Below are 21,286 nucleotides of genomic sequence, written 5' to 3'. Positions count from 1 at the left end.
CTCCAAAGTCCCTTCCAGCTCTGTTCTATTCTAAAGCACAACCTACAAAAACTTAAAATCTGAGATGCGGGGTTTTTTTTTCCCTCTCTATACTCAATGCTTGGCCCGATCAGGGAGACCATAATTGCCCCTTCAGTATCGACTGCAGAGACAAACAAGGGCCTCTGGTGGCTCAGCAGACTAAGTCGGTCTGTTATTAACACAGCTGCTTGCAATTACTGCAGGTTCAAGCCCCACCAGGCCCAAGGTTGACTCAGCCTTCCATCCTTTATAAGGTAGGTAAAATGAGGACCCAGATTGTTGGGGGCAATAAAAGTTGACTTTGTATATAATATACAAATGGACGAAGACTATTGCTTGACATAGTGTAAGCCGCCCTGAGTCTTCGGAGAAGGGCGGGGTATAAATGCAAATTTTAAAAAATGGGATTTGAAAGTGAAAGCAAAAAGACAGAAACCGATTTTGAATCACTGGCAGTGGCTGAGACATCAAATCAATTGGAAGTCTAAAAAAAAGTTAGCAAACGTTATCTACCTCCTTTGAAACGCTCCAGGAAAATCACAAGAGTAATAAATAGTTCAAGCTAGGTTGTGGTTGTTGTTTTTGTTCTTTTCATTCTTTTTCATTCTGCTTCTTTTTTTTTCATTCCTTGTTCTTCCTCCTCTATCTCTTTTCATTCTTTTAAATTCTTCATTGCTCTTCTCGTTCATTCTTCCTCCTCTTCTTCCTCCCTTTCTCCTCTTCTTCCAGTCAGTGTTCCTAGCAACTACCTGGACAGGTCCCTGAAATAATTGGCAAGATTTCAGAAGTGGTTTGCCATCACTTCCTTCCTAGCACTGAGAGAAAGGGACTAGCCCAGGATCACCCAGCTGGGTTCACACCTAAGCCAGGAGTAGAACAAGGGTGAAATGCTACCGGTTCGGGCCGGTTCGGACAAGTAATGATTGCTACCATTCGCCAGAACCGGTAGTAAAAAAAATACATTAAAAAGTACGACAATCAGCTGTGGAACTTTTTTTTTTTACTTTTTTTTAGCATTTTTTTACTACTTATTTGCCTAATCTCACAGCCCAGTTGCAATGTATGGCTGTGAAAGTTGGACCATAAGAAAGGCTGAGCGCCAAAGAATTGAGGCCTTTGAACTCTGGTGCTGGAGAAGACTCCTGCGAGTCCCTTGGACTGCAAGGCGATCCAACCGGTCAGTCCTAGAGGAGATCAACCCTGACTGCTCTTTAGAAGGCCAGATCCCGAAAATGAAACTGAAATCCTCTGGCCACCTAATGAGAAGGAAGGACTCCCTGGAGAAGAGCCGAATGCTGGCAACAATGGAGGGCAAAAGAAGAAGGGGATGGCAGAGAACGAGTTGGCTGGATGGAGTCACTGAAACAGTAGGCGTGCGCTTGTGAGTCAGTTGTGCAGCTTTTTTGTTATTTTTGTGTAAAGTGTGATAGTTGGTTTTTGAGCTCTTTGTGACTCTGTGAGGTTCCTGCTTGTTGCAGGGGCCATTTTGTGTGAAGCCAAGCTGCTTTTGCATTGTGTGTGAGTCATTTGTGCAGCTTTTGTGTTATTTTTGTGTAAAGTGTGATAGTTGGTTTTTGAGCTGAGACTCCGTGAGGTTCCTGCTTGTTGCAGGGGCCATTCTGTGTGAAGTCCAGCTGCTTTTGCATTGTGTCTGTGTGTCAGCTGTGGAGCGATGCCCACCCGGTCACATGACCAAGTCACACCCACCCAGTCACATGATCACAAAGCCACGCCCACCAAGCCACACCCACAGAATCGGTAAGGCAAATTTTTGAATTTCACCACTGAACTAGAACATTCCAGTTTCTAGGCTGGTGCTTCAACCTGTTCTGTCCTCCTCGCCTCAGTCCGAGCGATGACTTAATTAGCTGGCAACTATCAGCTCTGGCAGCAAACTAGCGAGCGTCTGCCAAGTGTCTCTGTTATCTCTCTTGATGCCGATGAGTCAACCAAGAACAGACAGTACTTCAGCTCTAGTTAAGCAGTTGATTTGCTTGCCACGAAGTGGTATAGCAGCCCTTGCTGCCTTTTATATCCTGTGGGGTGTGGCTCCATGACTCAGCACTTCCTAGGCCTGCCCCACCCCTGCTTCTGTTGTTCCCACCTCTCCTGCCTACAAAACCTAGGGTCCAGCCAGGCCTGATTGCCATCAGCCAGGTCTGGAGGCATGGCCTGGGGGGAGAAAGAGTCAGGGGACGGAGGCCTCATTATCTCCTCCACCTGGCCTGCCTCTGGCTCCTGGAGCTGAGCCAGGGAAGCCGGTGCTCCAGAGGTAAGTCCTGATGACCCTTCCCCCTCACTTTCCAAGTCACTTTCTGTCAGGGGGCCCGGCTCGGTGGGCACAGACACAACACAATCACTACACCAAACTGTCTCTCAGATCTCTTCTTAAGCTTTCACATAAACAAAGCATGAAAAGTGCGTAGTGCTTGAAGCGACTAAATAAATCTAAAAGCCACTGCCTTCCAATGCAGCCCACATATTGCAAAACTTCTCATTGATTTTTCAAAGTCACCAATTTTTCAGCCAAGGCAAAAACCCTGCTAGCCTCCACAGGGTTGACTCACCCCTGGAAATGCAAGATTGTCAGCTTGGAAGGTGATGCCCCAATGGGGGAAGGGATGTCCATTAAAAAGCAGAAAGTCCATTAAATTCAAATGGGATTTTGTATGCTCTAATGTTATTATAATAGGCATTCCGCCAATGGGATTTTATGCATGCTTATTTTGCATATAGCTCATGCATGTGTAAAAGCGGGAATGAGATTTTACACATGCACATTTTATCTATTCTATCCAAGCAGAGAACGGCAAATGGGATTTTGCAGACGTGTGAAAGGATATTGTGTATGTTCAGATTTGCATTCAAAATCCACAAGATGAGCTCCATTGAATTGGAGGTTTATTGTACCTCCTTTATTTAACCTTTCAATTTTCTCCATCAGCTCCGCAATTTCTACACAGGTACTGATCAGATCTGGATGTAGAACACAGAATAACCGAGTTGGAAGAGACCTTGGAGGTCATCTAGTCCAACTCCCTGTTCAAGCAGGAGACCCTATACCAGGCGTGAAATCTACTTACCTTCCCAACCAGTTCACGTGCGCCCGCGGACCTTCTGTGCACGCGGGAATTCTTCTGCACATCCGCAGAGGGTAAAAAATAGGTTACTTCCTGTTTAAAACCAGGAAGTAATGACGATCGGGCGGAGCTTCACGCCGCCATCGCTACCAGTTCTCCGAACCACCAGCCGCCAACGCTCCCGGTTCCGCCGAACCTGTTTGAACCAGTAGCATTTCACCCCTGCCCTATATAGTTCAGACATGTAGCTGTCCAGTCTCTTCTTCAAAGCCTCCAGTAATGGAGCAACCACAATTTCTGAAGCCAACTTCTGTTCCACTGATAAATTGTCGTCACTGTTAGGAATTTTCTCCGTAGTTCTAGGTTGCTTCTCTCCTTGATTAGTTTCCATCCATCGTTTCTTCTCTTGCCATTTGGTCCTTTGGAAAATAGCTTGAGCCTTAAAATTTGATATAGTTTGTCTACAAGAAGTACATATCAAAAAGCAACATGAACAATTACTGGTACAGCCAAAGCTGGGGAAAATATTTACTTCATTGCCACAAGAGGAGTAGTTTTATACGTAAGAGATACAATTTCAGCGAAGCAAATATACACAGATGAAGATGGCAGAATTTTGATGGTGGAAATAATAGATAATAACACGAAAATACTTTTAACAGCAATATATGCTCCAAATGACAGCCAAGAAGGAAACTACATTTTATAGAAAACTACACATGAAAAAAATATATGAAGGGATGCGGTGGCTTAGTGAGTAAGATGCTGAACATGTCGATCGAAAGGTCGGCAGTTCAGTGGTTCGAATCCCTAGTGCTGCCATGTAACGGGGTGAGCTCCCATTACTTGTCCCAGCTTCTGCCAACCTAGCAGTTTGAAAGCACGTAAAAAATGCAAGTAGAAAAAATAGGGACCACCTTTGGTGGGAAGGTAACAGCATTCCGTGCGCCTTTGGCGTTGAGTCATGCCGGCCCCATGATCACGGAGATGTCTTCGGACAGCGTGGGCTCTTCGGCTTTGAAACGGAGATGAGCACCACCCCCTAGAGTCGGGAATGACTAGCACATATGTGCGAAGGGAACCTTTACCTTTATCTTTTACACATGAAAATAATTGATCTGGACTATGATAATATCTATATGATGGGTGACTTTAACGGTATAGTGGATGAGAAACTGGACTATAGGAAAATAGCTTGAGCCCCTCCTCTTTGTAGGAGCCCCTCAAAGATTGGAACACAGCTATCACGTTTCCCCTAATCCTTCTTTTCATCCCCAATTCCTGCAACCATCCTTCGTGCGACCAAATAAGGTAAAGGGTACCCACTCTACAAAGGAGATAGCGTTATTACTAAACACGCTGACATATTTCTGAGCGGAAGAATGCGCTCTAGGATTAACAGCAATCTTATTTTTAACATCTTTATGTACCGATGGAAGTTGACAAAGCACGTGGTTTTTGCTTCCATCTCCAGCATGGGACAAGGCATTCCACACAGTACACAGTCTTCCTTCCCAGTAACGCTTTTAATCATAGGCAGAGTATTTCTCATTCTCATAAAAACACTTCCAAGAACTCAAAATTCGCTTTAAAATTCTAGAGACGTCCATCAAACAAGCCTTCTTTACAGTCGTTCCTTTGAGCTAAGGCAGTGAGCTATCTACCTCAAGAGAGAAAAAATCACAGGGCCAAATCTTAACGTTTTATTTTTGTTTTAATTCTTGCCAGCCAAATATATTCAATGTGTATAGCTGCACCCCAAAATCCAAGAACTGCATCCATGTTTTCTTGAAATACAGTGAAATACAGTGAAATACAGCTGGATGGAAGCAAACATTCCAGCCGTGCTGGTTGTTAGGGGAAAAAAAATTTTGCATCTGTAATATGATGCTAAATTTATTTACTTGTAAATCTAGGCCTAAGAATTGTTTAGCCCAGGGGTCTGCAAACTTGGCTCTTTTAAAGACTTGTGGATTTCAACTCCCAGAGTTCCTCAGCCAGCTTTGCTGCTGAGGAACTCTGGGAGTTGAAGTCCACAAGTCTTAAAAGAGCCAAGTTTGCAGACCCCTGGTTTAGCCCTTCCATTTTATCTCCGTTTTCTTAAATGTACCATACTAAGGACGTTTACTGATCTATCGCACTACTGTTCAAAATATTTGGAAGTAGAAATAAAACCTAGAATACCCATGCTATTTTCATATTTACGCTCTCTTTATAAAGGATAAGTAGTCCCCAACTTACAACTATTCATTTAGTGACCGTTCAAAGTTGCATAGAAAAAAGGGACTTATGGTCGTTTTTCACACTTAAGATGGTTAAGATGGCGGTTCAGTGATTAGAGTGAAGTACTGAAGGCTACTTCTGCTGATTGCCGGCTGACTGCAATTTGGCAGATCGAATCTCACCAGGCTCAAAGTTGACTCAGCCTTCCGTCCTTCCGAAGTTGGTAAAATGAGGACCCGGATTGTTGGAGGTGATAGGCTGACTCTGTAAACCGCTTAGAGAAGGCTGCAAAGCACTATGAAGCAGTATATAAGTTTTAAGTGCTTATTCCATTCCTATTCTATTGCCATGGTGGCGCAGTGGTTAGAATGCAGTATTGCAGGCTAATTCTGCTGATTGCCAGGAGTTCGATCCTGACCGGCTCAAGGTCGACTCAGCTGTCCATCCTTCCAAGGTCAGTAAAATGAGGACCCAGATTGTTGGGGGTAATACGTGTCGTGTCCCACTCCTCCGCTGACGGCCGGGTCAGGGAAATCCGAATCAGGTGTGCCTCTGCAGCTCTGCCAAAGTCCTAGCAAAGTCCTCAGGGCAGGCAGGCAGACCAGAAAGTGACTTCAGCAAGATATGTTTAGACTTTGCCTGACTCAGAGAATGCCAGAAAGCAGGTCCTTTATATAGGCCATGGGGTGTGGCTCCATGACTCAGCACTTATCCAGGCCTGCCCCTCCCTTCCTTCTGTTGCCTCCGCCTATCAAGTCTTCTGACGCGAGGGTCACTCCAGTCGGCAGCTGTTGGCAATTGACCTTCCTCAGGCTCACATGCTGTGGAGGAGGGGGAGGGGTCTAGTTGCTCCGTTTGCCTGGGCATGGAGCCAGGGCTGGGGCCGGGAGGCATACTAGAACATTCCTCCGTGTTCGGAAGCAGATAAGAAGACCCCGGCTGAGGTGAGATTGGACGAAACACAACAATACGCTGACTCTGTAAACTATTTAGAGAGGGCTGGAAAGCACTATGAAGCGGTATATAAGTCTAAGTTCTGTTGCTATTACAGCATCCCCATGCTCACGTGATCAAAATTCAGACAGTTGCAAATTGGCATCTATTTATGACAGTTGCAATGTCCCGGGGTCACGCAATCCCCTTTTGTGCCCTTCTGACAAGCACAGTCGATGGGGAAACCAGATTCACTTAACAATCGGGTTACTAATTTAATAACCCTAGGGATTGATTTCACAATGGTGACAAGAAAGGTCGCAAAATGGGGCAAATCTCAGTTAACAACTGTCTTGCTTGGCAGCAGAAATGTTGGGTTCAATTGTGGTTGTAAGGAAAGGACTACCTGTGCAGTATTTTGTTGAGGACCGGTTGCAGGAACTGGGCCTGGCTAGTCTACTGAAGAGGAGGACCAGGGGAGATATGATAGTGATGTTCCAATATTTGAGGGGCTGCCAGAGAGAGGAAGGAGTCAAGCTATTTTCCAAAGCACCCGAAGGCCAGACATGGAAACTGATCAAGGAGAGATTCAACCTGGAAATAAAGAGAAATTTTCTGACAGTGAGAACAACCAACCCTTGGAACAGAAGTTGCCTTCGGAAATTGTGGGAGCTTCATCATTTGAGACTTTCAAGAAGAGATTGGACTGCCATCTTTCAGAAATGGGGTAGGGTCTCCTGCTTGGGCAGGGGGGTTGGACTAGATGACCTACAGGGGTCCCTTCCAACTTTGTTAATCTGTCTAAATACTTAATATGTCAGACAGACAGGAGGTGCGGGGAATTCCAGCCCTTACAAAATAAAAGTCCCTTTGTTTAAAAACCGCCAGCCTTACTTTTCTAGTTTCTCGTTTCCACAAAAGCTTCCCTTCTCTGCCGTACATACATAACACAGGAGCTGGAGTGCATAAAACCTTCCTAAATTTACACGGTTGAATTGCATTTTTTTTTTAAAAAAGGTGATTCTCCAAAGTCATATATATATAAAAGAGGATATTCCGGTTGGGAAGTTGCAATAAACCCATCCAGGAGTGGTTTGAAAAACAATCTGCAAGCAAGGGGCGGATGGGAGAGGAACTAGAGTTTATAAAACATGCAATAAGAGAGGAATGGTCTTCTGCCCACCCACCCCCACCCGCTTCCCCAGAGTATAGGTACCAGAGAAAACCATCCGGAGAGTAAATTTAGAAGAAGCCGCCTTGCGTTTCTCAGATTCCAGAAATTTCTGCCGAGAGCTGAAAAGAGACTCTGCCATCTTAAATAACCCAAGCTTGGTAAACAAGATCAGCACGTCACATGGGCCCCGTTCTCCAGCCACAATGTCAACAGTGAGGTTGGCCAGCAGATAGCAGCAGCCTTGGCCACCGTTGTTGTTTTTTAACACACCCCTTCGTTCAGGCTGGAAGGAAGGATTCTGTTTAATGCAAAGGAAACAACCAGGCTAATTTACAGCAAGGGAGAAATCCCCCGGCAGTGGGGTGGGGGGAGGAGGAGAGTATCTCCAAAAATGCTCCCCATACGAAGCGGATGGGAAGCCCCCATAAAAGGCTTTCTCGTTGTTGTTTTTTTGTTTTTAAAAGCCTGGCTACCTGTGGTTTTCCGAGTGCACTTCAAGGTGCTGGTTACCACCTTTAAAGCGTTCCATGGCATAGGACCGGAATATCTTCGGGACCGCCTTCTGTTACCACATGCCTCCCACCGACCGGTACGCTCCCAGAGAGGGCCTCCTCAGGGTGCCGTCAGCCAAACAGTGTAGGCTGGCGACCCCCAGGGGGAGAGCCTTCTCTGTGGGGGCACCTACCCTCTGGAATGAGCTTCCCCCAGGACTTCGACAACTTCCTGACCTCCGGACCTTTCGCCGCAAGCTGAAGACGTATCTATTCTTCCGAGCAGGACTGGCTTAAATAGGGTTTTTAAATATGGATTTTATTGGGGTTTATTTTATATTTTGTATTGTATTTTAAATTTTAGGCCATATTGAATAAGTTTTTTAAAGAGTGTTTTTATTGTAATATATGGTATTATTTTATCTGCCTGTTCACCGCCCTGAGTCCTTCGGGAGAAGGGCGGTATAAAAATTAAATTATTATTATTATTATTATTATTATTATTATTATTATTATTATTATTATTATTATTATTATTATTATTATTATTATTATTATTATTATTAAACGGAGCAGAAGAGCAGTCTGATGCTTGAGGCAGAGCGAGGAAAGGTGCTTCCGACACACTTTAAACCAAAGTTGAAAACAGTGGCAAAATCCTCCGCGGTTTCTCACAGTTCTCTGCCCGCGCAAGCACAGTGCGTGCCAAACACATGCTGCGGGCACGTGCATATGCAGTGCGCATGCGCAGTGTGCACCAAACGCACGCTTTGCACGGAAAAAGGAAGTTTAGCAAGGTAAGTCGAACAGCGAGAGGGGGGAAACAGCTGCGCGGCACAATTTAGATTCGCTAGAAAGCAGAATTTCCTGCTTTCTAGCGAATATAAATCAGCTGATCGTCGGAAATTACCGGTTTGGATGAACCGGTAACTATTTTTTTTTACTACCAGTTCGCCTGAAACGGTAGCTTTTATCACTATCGGATCGCCCGAACCAGTGCGAACCGGTAGCATTTCACCATTGGTTGAAAGGGACAAGAGAAGGAAGCCATTTTTGGGGGGCCCGGCTGCAGAAATGATCTGAAATAAATCATTTTCCACCCCTCCCACTCTCAAAAATCCAGTCTTGGGTTGCATTAACAGAGGGATCATTTGAAAATGACGTGAAGTGATGACAATACAACTTTATACTGCCCCGTTAAGACAACACTTGGAATACTGCGTCCACTGCTGGTCACCACGATACCAAAAAAAAGAAAAAAAGATGTTGAGACCTTAGAAAGAGGACAGAGTAGAGCAACAAAGATGATTAGGGGATTGGAGGCTAAAAACGTACAATGAAGGATTGAGGGTAGGTCTAGCTTAATGAAGAGAAGGGATCTGGGGTGGCATGATAGCAGTCTTCCAGTGTTTGAGGGGCTGTCACAGAAAAGATGAGGTTGACATACTATGAGCCGTGGTGGCGCGGTGGTTAGAATGCAGTATTGCAGGCTACCTCTGCTGACTGCCAGCAGTTCGATTCTGACTCAGCCTTCCATCCTTCCGAAGTTGGTAAAATGAGAAGACAGATTGTTGGGGTAATATGCTGACCCTATAAACTGCTTAAAGAGGGCTGTAAATGCACCACAAAGGGGTATATAACCCTAAGTGTTGTTCTATTCTGTTCTGTTCTATTCATTCCTATTATTCCAATTATTCCTATTCTATTCTATTGCCATGGTGGCACAGTGGTGAGAATGTAGTATTGCAGGGTGACTCTGCCCACTGCCAGCAGTTTGATCCTGACTGGCTCGAGGTTGATTCAGTCTTCCATCCTTCCAAGGTCAGTAAAATGAGGACCCAAATTGTCGGCGGCAATATGCTGACTCTGTAAACCGCTTACAGAGGGCTGGAAAGTGGTATATAAGTCTAAGTGCTATTCTGAAAGGAGGGAGGGAGGGAGGGAGAAGGAAGGAGCTGTGATGGCTCAGTGGTTAGAATGCAGTATTGCAGGCTAATTCTGCCAACTGCCGGGAGTTCGATCCTGACTGGCTCCAGGTTGACTCAGCCTTCCTTCCTTCCGAGGTCGGTAAAAGGAGGAGTCAGATGTTTGGGGGGGGCAATAGGCTGACTCTGTAAACCACTTAGAGAGGGCTGTAAAAGTACTGTGAAGCGGTATATAAGTTTAAGTTTAAGTGGGGGGCACCGTCTTTCGGTGGTTCTCCTCCTTCCTTTCTGACCGGTCGCAGACGGTGTTGGCAGGGGGGCAGAGATCAGCCGCGAGGCACCTCATGTGTGAGGTGCCACAGGGGTCGGTTCTCTCGCCTCTCCTGTTCAACATCTACATGAAGCCGCTAGGTGAGATCATCCGTGGTTTTGGGGTGCGGTGTCACCTGTATGCTGATGATACACAGCTGTACATTTCCACCCTTAACCACCCCAATGAAGCCGTTGAAGTGATGTCCCGGTGTCTGGAGGCCGTGCAGGTCTGGATGGGGAAAAACAGGCTCTGACTCAACCCTTCCAAGACTGAGTGGCTGTGGATGCCGGCATCCCAGTACAGCCAGCTGATGCCATCGCTGACTGTAGGGGGAGAGTCATTGGCCCCCATGGAAAGGGTTCGCAACTTAGGCGTCCTCCTGGATGGACGGTTGTCCTTTGAAGAGCATATGACGACCGTCGCCAGGGGACCTTTTTATCAGGTTCACCTGATACGCCAGTTGCGTTCCTTCTTAGACCGTGATTCCCTATGCACAGTCACTCACGCCCTTGTCACTTCCCGCCTGGACTACTGCAATGCTCTCTACATGGGGCTCCCCTTGAAGAGCACCCGGAAGCTCCAACTGGTCCAGAATGCGGCTGCGCGGGTGATAGAGGGAGCAACTCGAAGCTCCCATGTAACACCTCTCCTGCGCAAGCTGCACTGGCTTCCAGTGGTCTTCCGGGTGCAATTCAAGGTGCTGGTTACCACCTTTAAAGCACTCCATGGCATAGGACCGGGTTATTTACGGGACTGCCTGCTGCTACCACTTGCCTCCCATCAACCAGTGCGCTCCCATAGGGAGGTCTCCTCAGGGTGCCATCGGTCAGACAATGTCGACTGGCAAGCTCCAGGGGGAGGGCCTTCTCTGTGGGGGCCCCTGCCCTCTGGAACGAGCTGCCTCCAGGGATACATCAACTCCCTGACCTCCGGACCTTCCGACGCGAGTTGAAGACATTTTTGTTCCATCGCGCAGGGCTGGCCTAATAGTTTTAATGGGGGTTTTCTATTAGAGTTTTTAGTTTTTCTTAGCCTAATTAAATTAGTTTTTTTTAAAATGTTTTTAACTTTTGTGATTGTTGTTTTATTTGGCTGTAAACCGCCCTGAGTCCTTCGGGAGAAGGGCGGTATATAAATTAAAATAAATAAATAAATAAATAAAATAAAAAGTGCTATTGCTATATTCTCCACACCTAGGAGCAGGACAAGAAGCATTGGGTGCAAGCTTGTAAAGAAGAAATCCAACCTGGAAATAAGACATCTCCTGACAGGGAGAACAATTAATCAGTGGAACATCTTGCCTGCCTCCCGGAGAAGTGATTGCTCTATCAATGGAGAATCTTTTCAAGAAAAGACCGGGCAGCTATTTGTCTGGAATGGTACAGGGTAGGGGTCGGCCACCTTAAACACTCAAAGAGCCACAAAGGTCCTAACCAAAAGTCCCCATTCAATTCTGGAGCCAATTGGAAGTCCGGTTTCCCCACCATAAAGTCTCCTCCTAGCGCAGTGCCCTTTTTCCTCTGCTGACCGGAAGTTCGGTTCCCCCACCATAAAGTCTCCTCCTAGCGCAGCATCCTTTTTCCTTTACCTGTTCTAACTGAAAACCCTATCAATTGTGGAGCCGACCAGCAACAGGGAGCCGCAGCAGAGGGATGAAAGAACCATATGCGGCTCCAGAGCCACATGCGGTTGCTGACCCCTGGTATAGGGTCTCCTGCTAGAGCAGGGGTAGGGTTGGACTAGAAGATCTCTGAGGTCCCTTCCAACCCTATTTTTTTTTAAATTTACATTTATATCCCGCCCTTCTCCAAAGACTCAGGGCGGCTTACAGTGTGTAAGGCAATAGTCTCATTCTATTTGTATATTTACAAAGTCAACTTATTGCCCCCCCAACAATCTGGGTCCTCATTTTACCTACCTTATAAAGGATGGAAGGCTGAGTCAACCTTGGGCCTGGTGAGACTAGAACCTGAAGTAATTGCAGGCTGCTGTTTTAATAACAGGCTATCTTACAGCCTGAGCCACCACGGCCCTACAATATTTATTCTATGTTCTACATTGTGTGAAACCTTGTTACCTTTTCATGACCAGCTGCCCCATTCTGCTCAGATAGGACCATTACAAATATAAATCACACTTACCAAACATCTGAATTTTGATCACATGACCATGGGGGGGGGGAGCTGCAAGGATTGGTAGTGTGAAAAATGGGCATAAATAGCTTTTTCAGTGCCACTGTAACTTCGAAGTGTTACTAAACAAAAAGTCGTAGGTAGAGGACTACCTGTAATGAGCTTCCGGTCAATCTCTAGAATGTTCTAGAAATACACACAGTGTCGTGTCCCACTCCTCCGCTGACGGCCGGGTCGGGGAAGTCCATATCAGGCGTGCCTCTGCAGCTCTGCCAAAGTCCTAGCAAAGTCCTCAAGGCAGGCAGGAGACCAGGAAGTGACTTCAGCAATCCAAGGTAGACTTTGCCTGACTCAGAGAATGCCAGAAAGCAGATCCTTTCTATAGGCCATGGGGTGTGGCTCCATGACTCAGCACTTATCCAGGCCTGCCCCTCCCTTCCTTTTGCTGACGCCGCCTATCAATTCTCCTGAAGCGAGGATCTCTCCAGGCTCCAGCTGTTGGCAATTCACATTCCTCAGGCTCACATGCTGTGGAGGAGGGGGAGGGGTCTAGTTGCTCTGTTTGCCTGGGCATGGAGCCAGGGCTGGGGCCTGGAGGCATGCCAGGACATTCCTCAGCGTTCGGCAGGAGATAAGAGGGACCCGGCTGCGGGAAAAGCGAGCGAGACATAACACAGAGAGAGAGAGAGAGAGAGACATACACACACAAATATGTCGCCTTGCTAATCTTGACATTTCCAACCATTTTCATGGAGTCAATGGAAAAAGCAAAGAAAAAGATCAATAATCACCTTCCCCACCTCAACACCCAATGGCTGTAGAAGATGGGACATGTCCTCCTCAGGGCCCCATGTTGAGGACACAGCTGTCAAATGGAGACAGGCCAACTGACCAAATACAATATCCTTGACACACAAACCAACCAACTACATTTTAGCTTACCACATTGTTCAAACCCAGCCAGTGTGGTTGTATCATCCCCGAAATGACTTAATTTGAGTCAAAATCATGGTGATATCAAAAGCGACCACACCAAGATAACTACTACAGCTGGTCCTTCATTGTCCCGAAATGAAATGTTGACTGGTCAAAAACCACAGGCTTGGATTTCATCGTCACAGAGATAGCACAGGCTGAATGAAGGGAAAGACAAAAATATCCTACAGCTCAAAGAATGTATTTTTCCCCCAAACACCACAAAAACAAGCAAACCAAAGCCAAGTGGCTTTGAAGTGACGCCCCACAAGGAAAAACAAAGTGGCTGTAAATTATCACATAGGCCTTTCTATGGTCTCCCCGGTAAGGTAAATTTCTTTTAAGAACTGACCGTAGGTTATTACAAAATCCAATTTTTATTTTTATTTTTAGAATAGAATTCTTTATTGGCCAAGTGTGATTAGACACACAAGGAATTTGTCTTTGGTGCCTATGCTCTCAGTGTACATAAATAGACAAGATACATTTGTCAAGAATCATAAGATGCAACACTTAATGATAGTCATAGTGTACAAATAAGGAATCAAATCATACTAGAAAACAATCAATATAAATAGTAAGGATACGGCAACAAGTTACAGTCATGCAGTCATAAGTGGGAGGAGATGGGTGATAGGAACGATGAGAAGATTAATAGTAAGAGTAATGGAGACTTAGTGAATAGTTCGACAGTGTTGAGGGACTTATTTGTTCAGCAGAGTGATGGCATTCGGGGGGAAACTGTTCTTGGGTCTAGTTGTTCTGGTGTGCAGTGCTCTATAGCGTCGTTTTGAGGGTAGGAGTTGAAACAGTTTATGTCCAGGATGCGAGGAGTCTGTAAATATTTTCACGGCCCTCTTCTTGATTCGTGCAGTATACAGGTCCTCAATGGAAGGCAGGTTGGTAGCAATTATTTTTTCTGCAGTTCTAATTATCCTCTGAAGTCTGTGTCTTTCTTGTTGGGTTGCAGAACCGAACCAGACAGTTATAGAGGTGCAAATGACAGACTCAATAATTCCTCTGTAGAACTGGATCAGCAGCTCCTTGGGCAGTTTGAGCTTACTGAGTTGGCGCAGAAAGAACATCCTTTGTTGTCCTTTTTTGATGATGTTTTTGATGTTAGCTGTCCATTTGAGATCTTGCGATATGATGGAACCCAGAAATTTGAAGGTTTCTACTGTTGATACTGTGTTGTCTAGTATTGTGAGAGGTGGAAGCATGGAAGGGTTTTTCCTAAAGTCTACCACCATTTCTACGGTTTTGAGTGTGTTCAGTTCCAGATTGTTTTGGTTGCACCACAAGGCTAGTCGTTCGACCTCTCGTCTATATGCGGATTCGTCATTGTCTCGAATGAGACCAGTAGACTTAAAACCGTTCATTTAGTGACCGTTTGAACTTACAACGCCACTGAAGGAAGTGATTTATGACCATTTCTCACACTTGTGACGGTCGCAGTGTCCCAAGCTCATGGGATCACCTTTTGCGACCTTCTGACAAGCAAAATCAACATGGAAGCCAGATTCCCTTTACAATGGTGTTACTAACAACCGCCCTGATTCATTTAACAATTGTGGCAAGAAAGGTCATAAAATGGGGCGAAACTGACTTATGTCTCATTTAGCAACAGAAATTTTGGGCTCAGTTTTAGATGTAAGTCGTAGCTTAGCTGTATGTAACTTCTATGCCTCTCAGTTAATTATAAGGTTGCTTTAATACCCTGTTTTTCTAACGAGAATAAATAAATCCACTATTATTGAACGCAGGAAAAGGCTTTGATTTGTGCAAGACTGACAGATTTTCAAAATACGATTAAGTGAGGAAATGGCAAAAGTGGGGAAAGGAATTATTACCATCCTGAAAATAAAAACAAACCAGATAAAAGTTTGCTTTCAAGAGTAAAAATTGTTTCAAGTTTTGCATAAACAATGCCCTATCTTTAAACTTCAGATGGACCGAAGGCAGAAAAAACAACAATAAGCCCCAAAACACAGCCCCTACGAAAACTTTACATTGCTAAACAACATTCCTCACAACATAATAAACATTAATAAACATTAAAAGGACACAGGCCTTCAATTGTTACCAAATATGTATTTGTTCAGAGAACATGACAAGGCCATCTCTACCAAAAACCACCAGGATCCTAGAATTCAACCTTTTTTAGGGTTTTATTTCTACAACCTCCCTACCACTGTCATCACCCAAAAAATATGGACTTATTTTCAGCAAATTCAAGAAAATTCTTCATGGGGAGAAAAAAAGAATGTCATAGCTACTTGCCATCTGTTGCTGGCAATATTCTCTTGCGAAAATTGGCCCCTCAACTAGTTTCGTAAATTACAAAAGCAACGTTTTCATGGGGCCCACTAATAAACAGAGATTTGCGGCAAGATTTACTTGTGTCCATAAACCAGATTTGTTTTAAGCTTTGCTGAATAAGCCTTCATTGGAGGACTTCACTAAGCCACTAAGCCAAGACGGCAAACCACATTTGGCAGGGTTATAAATCAAGCTAGGATTTGATTTAGCCAATTTAAATGCAGCAAATCACAGTGGCCAAGCAAGGTGGGCATAGAGTAACAAAGTTGGAAGGGACCTTGGAGGTCTTCTAGTCCAACCCCCTGCTCAAGAAGGAAAAATAGCTGCCCAGTCTCTTCTTAAAAGCCTCCAGTGATGGAGTACCCACAATTTACGGGGGTGGGGGGTGGGGGAGGGGTGAAGCTGGTTCATTGTTCTGTTAAGAAGTTTCTTCTTAATTCTAGGTTGCTTCTCTCCTTGATTAGTTTGCTTCTTATCCAGCCTTCAGGTGCTTTGGAGAATAGCTTGACTCCCTCTTCTTTGGGGCAGCCCCTGCGATATTGGAACACTGCTATCATGTCTCCCCTAGTCCTTCTTTTCATCCAGTTCCTGCAACCCTTCTTCATATTTTAGCCTCCAATCCCCTCATCATCTTTGTTGCTCTTCTCTGCACTATTTATAGAGTCTCAAAACGATGCTAGAGCACTGCACACCAGAACAACTAGACACAAGAAAAGTTTCTTCCCCGCCATCTCTGCTAAACAAATAAATTCGTCAACACTATCAAACTAGTTACTAAGTCTGCATCACTATTAATCTTCTCATCGTTCCCATCACCCATCTCCTTCCACTTATTGTATGACTGTAACTTTATTGCTTGAATCCTTATGATTTATATTGATATTGTTTCCGGATTGCTTATTTGTACCCTATGACTATCATTAAGTATTGTACCTTATGATTCTTGATGACCGTATCTTTTCTTTTATGTACACTGAGAGCATATGCACCAAGACAAATTCCTTGTGTGTCCAATCACGCTTGGCCAATAAAAAAAATCTATTCTATTCTATTCTAATTCTAATTCTAATTCTATTCTATTCCTAATTCTATTCTATTCTATTAAGCGTTGTACCTAATGATTCTTGATGAAGGTATCTTTTCTTTTATGTACACTGAGAGCATATGCACCAAGACAAATTCCTTGTGTGTCCAATCACCCTTGGCCAATAAAAAATTCTATTCTACTCTATTCTAACATCTTTTTTTTATAATCTGGTGAATAAAAACTGAATCCAGCGTTCTAAAGTGTGGTCTTCCCAAGGCATTATTATAAAGCGGTCCTTCCAGCTTTGCGCTCAAGAACCGGCTCCGCGGACGCAGAAGGGGTCCCGAGATTTTCCCCAGCCTTCGACCCTTTTCCTCCCAAGGGCAGAGCTGAGACCCCTGCTTGCCCCTGAGGTTCTCCTCCTCGGCAGGGTTGCAGAGCGATGGCGGCAGCGCCCCATCATTCTGCGCCCCGACATTTCTCGCCCCCTCCACGAGGGCGCATTTTGCAAGGCGCAAGGCGCAAAGCGCTTGGTATTTTTGCAGGGCGCAAAAGCGGCTGCTTGCTTCGACTATCCCAGCCCGGGGCCGCCTCGCATGATTCCCACCCCACCCCTCCTTCCCTGAACCCTGCAGGGATTGCATTGCAAGAAGGGAAGGCTGCACTCTGCGCATGGCCAGAGGCCCCGTTCCGGTTCCTTACCGGCACCGCCTCTCCCCGTGCGCAACCGAGAGGCCCCCGCCATCGCCCGCCCTGTCTGCCTGCCCGCCCTCCGGGCTTGCTCGGGAACCGCCCTCGGGGGAAGGGAGCTGTGCCGAACAGCCCCGCTTTCGTGCGCCCGGCCCGGGAATGCCGGTGTGCGAAGGAGGGCCGTGCGCCACGCGCAACCAATGGCCGTTTGCGCACCGTCCCTGGCTGAACTCCAGCGCTGGTGGATGCGGAAGCGGAGCAGCAGCTGCATTCACTCAGGCCCGGGTTTGCAAGTTGCAACCGGCTCTCAGCCCACTTGCTAAACTGTGAACAATGGTTTGCAAACCACAGTGGCAGTTGCGGAACTTTTTTTTAAACCCGTGGACAGTCGTATGGCTTGAAAACCGGCGGGTGGCAATCCAAGCGTGGCTTGAATTAATAGAATAGAATAGAATAGAATAGAATAGAATAGAATAGAATAGAATAGAATAGAACAATGGAATGAAGATAGGATAGGATAGGATAGGATAGGATAGGATAGGATAGAACAATGGAATGAAGAAAGAATAGGCTAGGCTAGAATAGAATAGAATAGAATAGAATAGAATAGAATAGAATAGAATAGAATAGAATAGTGGAATGAAAGAATAGGCTAGAATAGAATAGAATACTGGAATGAAGAAAGAATAGGCTAGGCTAGAATAGAATAGAATAGAATAGAATAGAATAGAATAGAATAGAATAGAATAGAATAGAATAGAATATTTATTCCCACATATTCCTACTTAATCGACATGTTTAAACACATTTTATATCTTATTTTATTCTATACATTCCTGTAACCATCCTAAATGCGTGCCCGTTGCTAAGCACCCGCATTTTGATGATCTCACCTTGAGAATATTGCGAGCTTCCCAGGGTCCCTCCGCAGGCTCCCGCGGTCTCATCCCATTTCTTCTCCTCATCTTCCCTGAGTCTTCCTGCTCCCAGGGAAGACTGGGTAAAGCAAACGGTTGTAAGTCAAGGACTACCTATATATTATGGTTAATTTTTGGAATTGATTTGTTTAGGATATAAATTATAGGATTTTTGTTATTTGCTATTCGTATGGTATAAATCTATGGGATGATATTATTCAATTGTGAAGGATGGAAAGTGAAATTTATGAATTTAGATAATGTGGATATAATGATTTTAACTGCTTACTGTTATATTGTGAATGAATGCTATATTTGAGAGATTTTATTTGAAATGATATTTGATTGATGGAGTAGTATTGGAAGATTGGATATTAAATCTTATGACAATTGAAGAAATATATAAGTGATGAAAATTTGAATTTGAGAAGCTGGATTGTAAATTAAGAAATGGACTTATGAAATTTGAAGGAATATACAAGTGGCTGGGGAAAAAAATGAACTTTAGAAGATGGACTAATTTTTAAAATGGACTGTAAGAAGAACGGACATTAAATGTTATGGCAATTGAAGAAGGACTACCTATATAAACTTCTTTGCTGCTTTGCGACTCATGAAAGTGGTGTCCCGTTTTGCGGACTTGATGAATGTGATGATTTGTTAGTGGCAGTATAACTTTATTGAAGTCAGTGACTGCAACGGAGAACAGAATATCCAACCACATAAAAAGCGGAACATATTGTTTACATAGTTATAAAACCCTAAAATTAAGGCAGTATTTTCCTGTGGCAAGCAATAGCAGCAATAGCAATAGCAGATAAACTGTTACAGGAACTGGGCATGGCTAGTCTGGTGAAGAGAAGGACCAGGGGAGACATGATAGCAACATTCTAATATCTGAAGGGCTGCCACAGAGAGGAGGAGGGTAAGGCTATTTTCCTGAAGGCCAGACAAGGAATAATGGATGGAAACTGACCAAGGAGAGATTCCACCTGGAAATAAGGAGAAATTTTCTGACAGTGAGAACTATCAGTCAATGGAACAGAAGTTGCCATCGGAAATTGTGGGAGCTTCATCACTGGAGGCTTTCAAGAAGAGACTGGACTGCCATCTGTCAGAAATGGTGTAGGGTCTCCTGCTTGGGTGGGGGGTTGGACTAGATGACCTACAAGGTCCCTTCCAACTCTGTTAATGTGTTATGTTGAGACTTTGGAAAGAGTGCAAAGAAGAGCACAAAGAACTAAAACATACAATGAACCGTTGCAGGAACTGGGCATGGCTAGTCTGGTGAAGAGAAGGACCAGGGGAGACAGGATAGCAGTATTCCAATATTTGAGGGGCTGCCACAGAGAGGAGGGGGACAAGCTATTTTCCAAAGCACCTGAAGCAGGGGTGAAATCCAGCAGGTTCTGACAGGTTCTGGAGAACCGGTAGCAGAAATTTTAAATAGTTCAGAGAACCAGCAAATGCCACCTCTGGCTGGTCCCAGAGTGGGGAGGGAATGGGATTTTGCAGTATTCTTCCCCTGGAGTGGGGTGGGAATGGAGATTTTGCAATATCCTTCCCCTGCCATGCCCACCAAGCCACACCACACCCACTAAGCCACACCCACAGAACTGGTAGTAAAAAAAAAAATGGATTTCACCACTGACCTGAAGGCCAGATAAGGAATAGTGGATGGGAACTGAGCAAGGAGAGATTTTTGACACTGAGAACAGTCAACCCGTGGAACAGAAGTTGCCTTCGGAAGTTGTGGGAGCTTCATCACTGGAGGCTTTCAAGGGGAGACTGGACTGCCATCTGTCAGAAATGGTGCTTGGACGGGGGGGTTGGGCTATATGACCTATAGGGTCCCTTCCAGCTGTAGAAAGTTAGCACCCACTCCTCTCTTAGAAGAATGAAATGTGTTAGGAAATATTAATAAGGCAGAATATTATATTTCCCTAAAGGGAGAAACATGCCTTTAATAACCCACAGCAGATGTCAACACTTAAGAGATAAAGAGACAGATAGCTCTCTTCATAAGCAAATACCCTCACCCAAAATTCAACAAAGGTAGGATTAGCTCTCAGCCACAATGCCCCTTCATTGCATCACCCTCAGAAACATCAACCAAACTTCCCTCAAACACCTAGGATTTGTACTTTGCCTGTAGAGTCAGCTATGACCCCTACATAACCCCTATATAGCAGCAAGGGAGTCTGACAACAGCCACTAGAATACATGTTCTTGCACAGGAACAGGAAGCTCAAGGGCAAGGCCCAAGAGAAGGTATTAAAATGCCTCACTCTCAACTCCATGTGGGCAGCTACCCAGAATCACACGTGCTCAGTGGTTCTGTTCATCATTAAACCATCTTTTCAGCCTCCCTCCATGTTTCCAGTATCTTTCTCCCGGCTTGAAAAATCAGATGGATCTTTGTTCCAACAAGCTCTCTTCTGATTGATTGATTGTCTGAATTTTGATCACGTGACCATGGGGATGCTGCAACAGTTATCAGTGTGAAAAACAGACGCTGAGCTTGTTGGTCAGAAAGGTCGGCATTTCAGCGGTTCAGATCCCTAGTGCCGTGTAATAGGATGAGCTCCCATTATTTTTCCCAGCTTCTGCCAACCTAGCAGTTCGAAAGCACATAAAAAATGCAAGTAGAAAAATAGGGACCACCTTTGGTGGGAAGGTAACAGCTTTCCGTGCGCCTTTGGCATTGAGTCCTGCCGGCCACATGACCACGGAGACGTCTTCGGACAGTGCTGGCTCTTCGGCTTTGAAACAGAGATGAGTACCGCCCCCTAGAGTCGGGAACGACTAGCACATATGTGCGAGGGGAACCTTTACCTTAACCTTTAAAACAACCTACATCTGTGCTTATTCCTATGCAGGAACTTATTTTTGCCTCTTACTTCCTACTACTTTCTTTCTCACTGAGATCAAGTAACTGATCATTACCATAATGATGTAGTAGGTAAAGGGGGGGGAAAAACAGACTTTACTTATAAACTTGTTTACCTCGTTCCAGTCTCCTTTGATCTGCCCCTTGAAGTTACCAACCAGCGTCCCTGGCGTTAT

General features: G+C 44.9%; 1 protein-coding gene across 14 annotated transcripts in view; it reads right to left on the bottom strand.

Annotated features, from left to right (window-relative positions):
• Nucleotides 1–17,462, bottom strand: part of LOC131184546 (protein FAM169B-like) — a 286,013-nt gene extending 268,551 nt beyond the window's left edge. For 3 of the 14 annotated variants that reach the window (XM_058155967.1, XM_058155966.1, XM_058155979.1), the window contains exon 1: nt 7,474–8,748. In XM_058155967.1, coding sequence (XP_058011950.1) covers nt 7,474–7,570 — 97 coding nt within the window. In that variant the 5' untranslated portion in view covers nt 7,571–8,748. The other 11 variants (XM_058155972.1, XM_058155973.1, XM_058155970.1 and 8 more) reach the window with 11 other exon arrangements.
• Nucleotides 17,463–21,286: the final 3,824 nt, after the last annotated feature.

This window comes from Ahaetulla prasina, chromosome 13 (assembly GCF_028640845.1).
Source record: "Ahaetulla prasina isolate Xishuangbanna chromosome 13, ASM2864084v1, whole genome shotgun sequence".
Lineage (NCBI taxonomy): Eukaryota > Metazoa > Chordata > Lepidosauria > Squamata > Colubridae > Ahaetulla > Ahaetulla prasina.
Note: the sequence above shows the minus strand (reverse complement) of the source record. Positions and strands in the feature narration are given on the sequence as shown.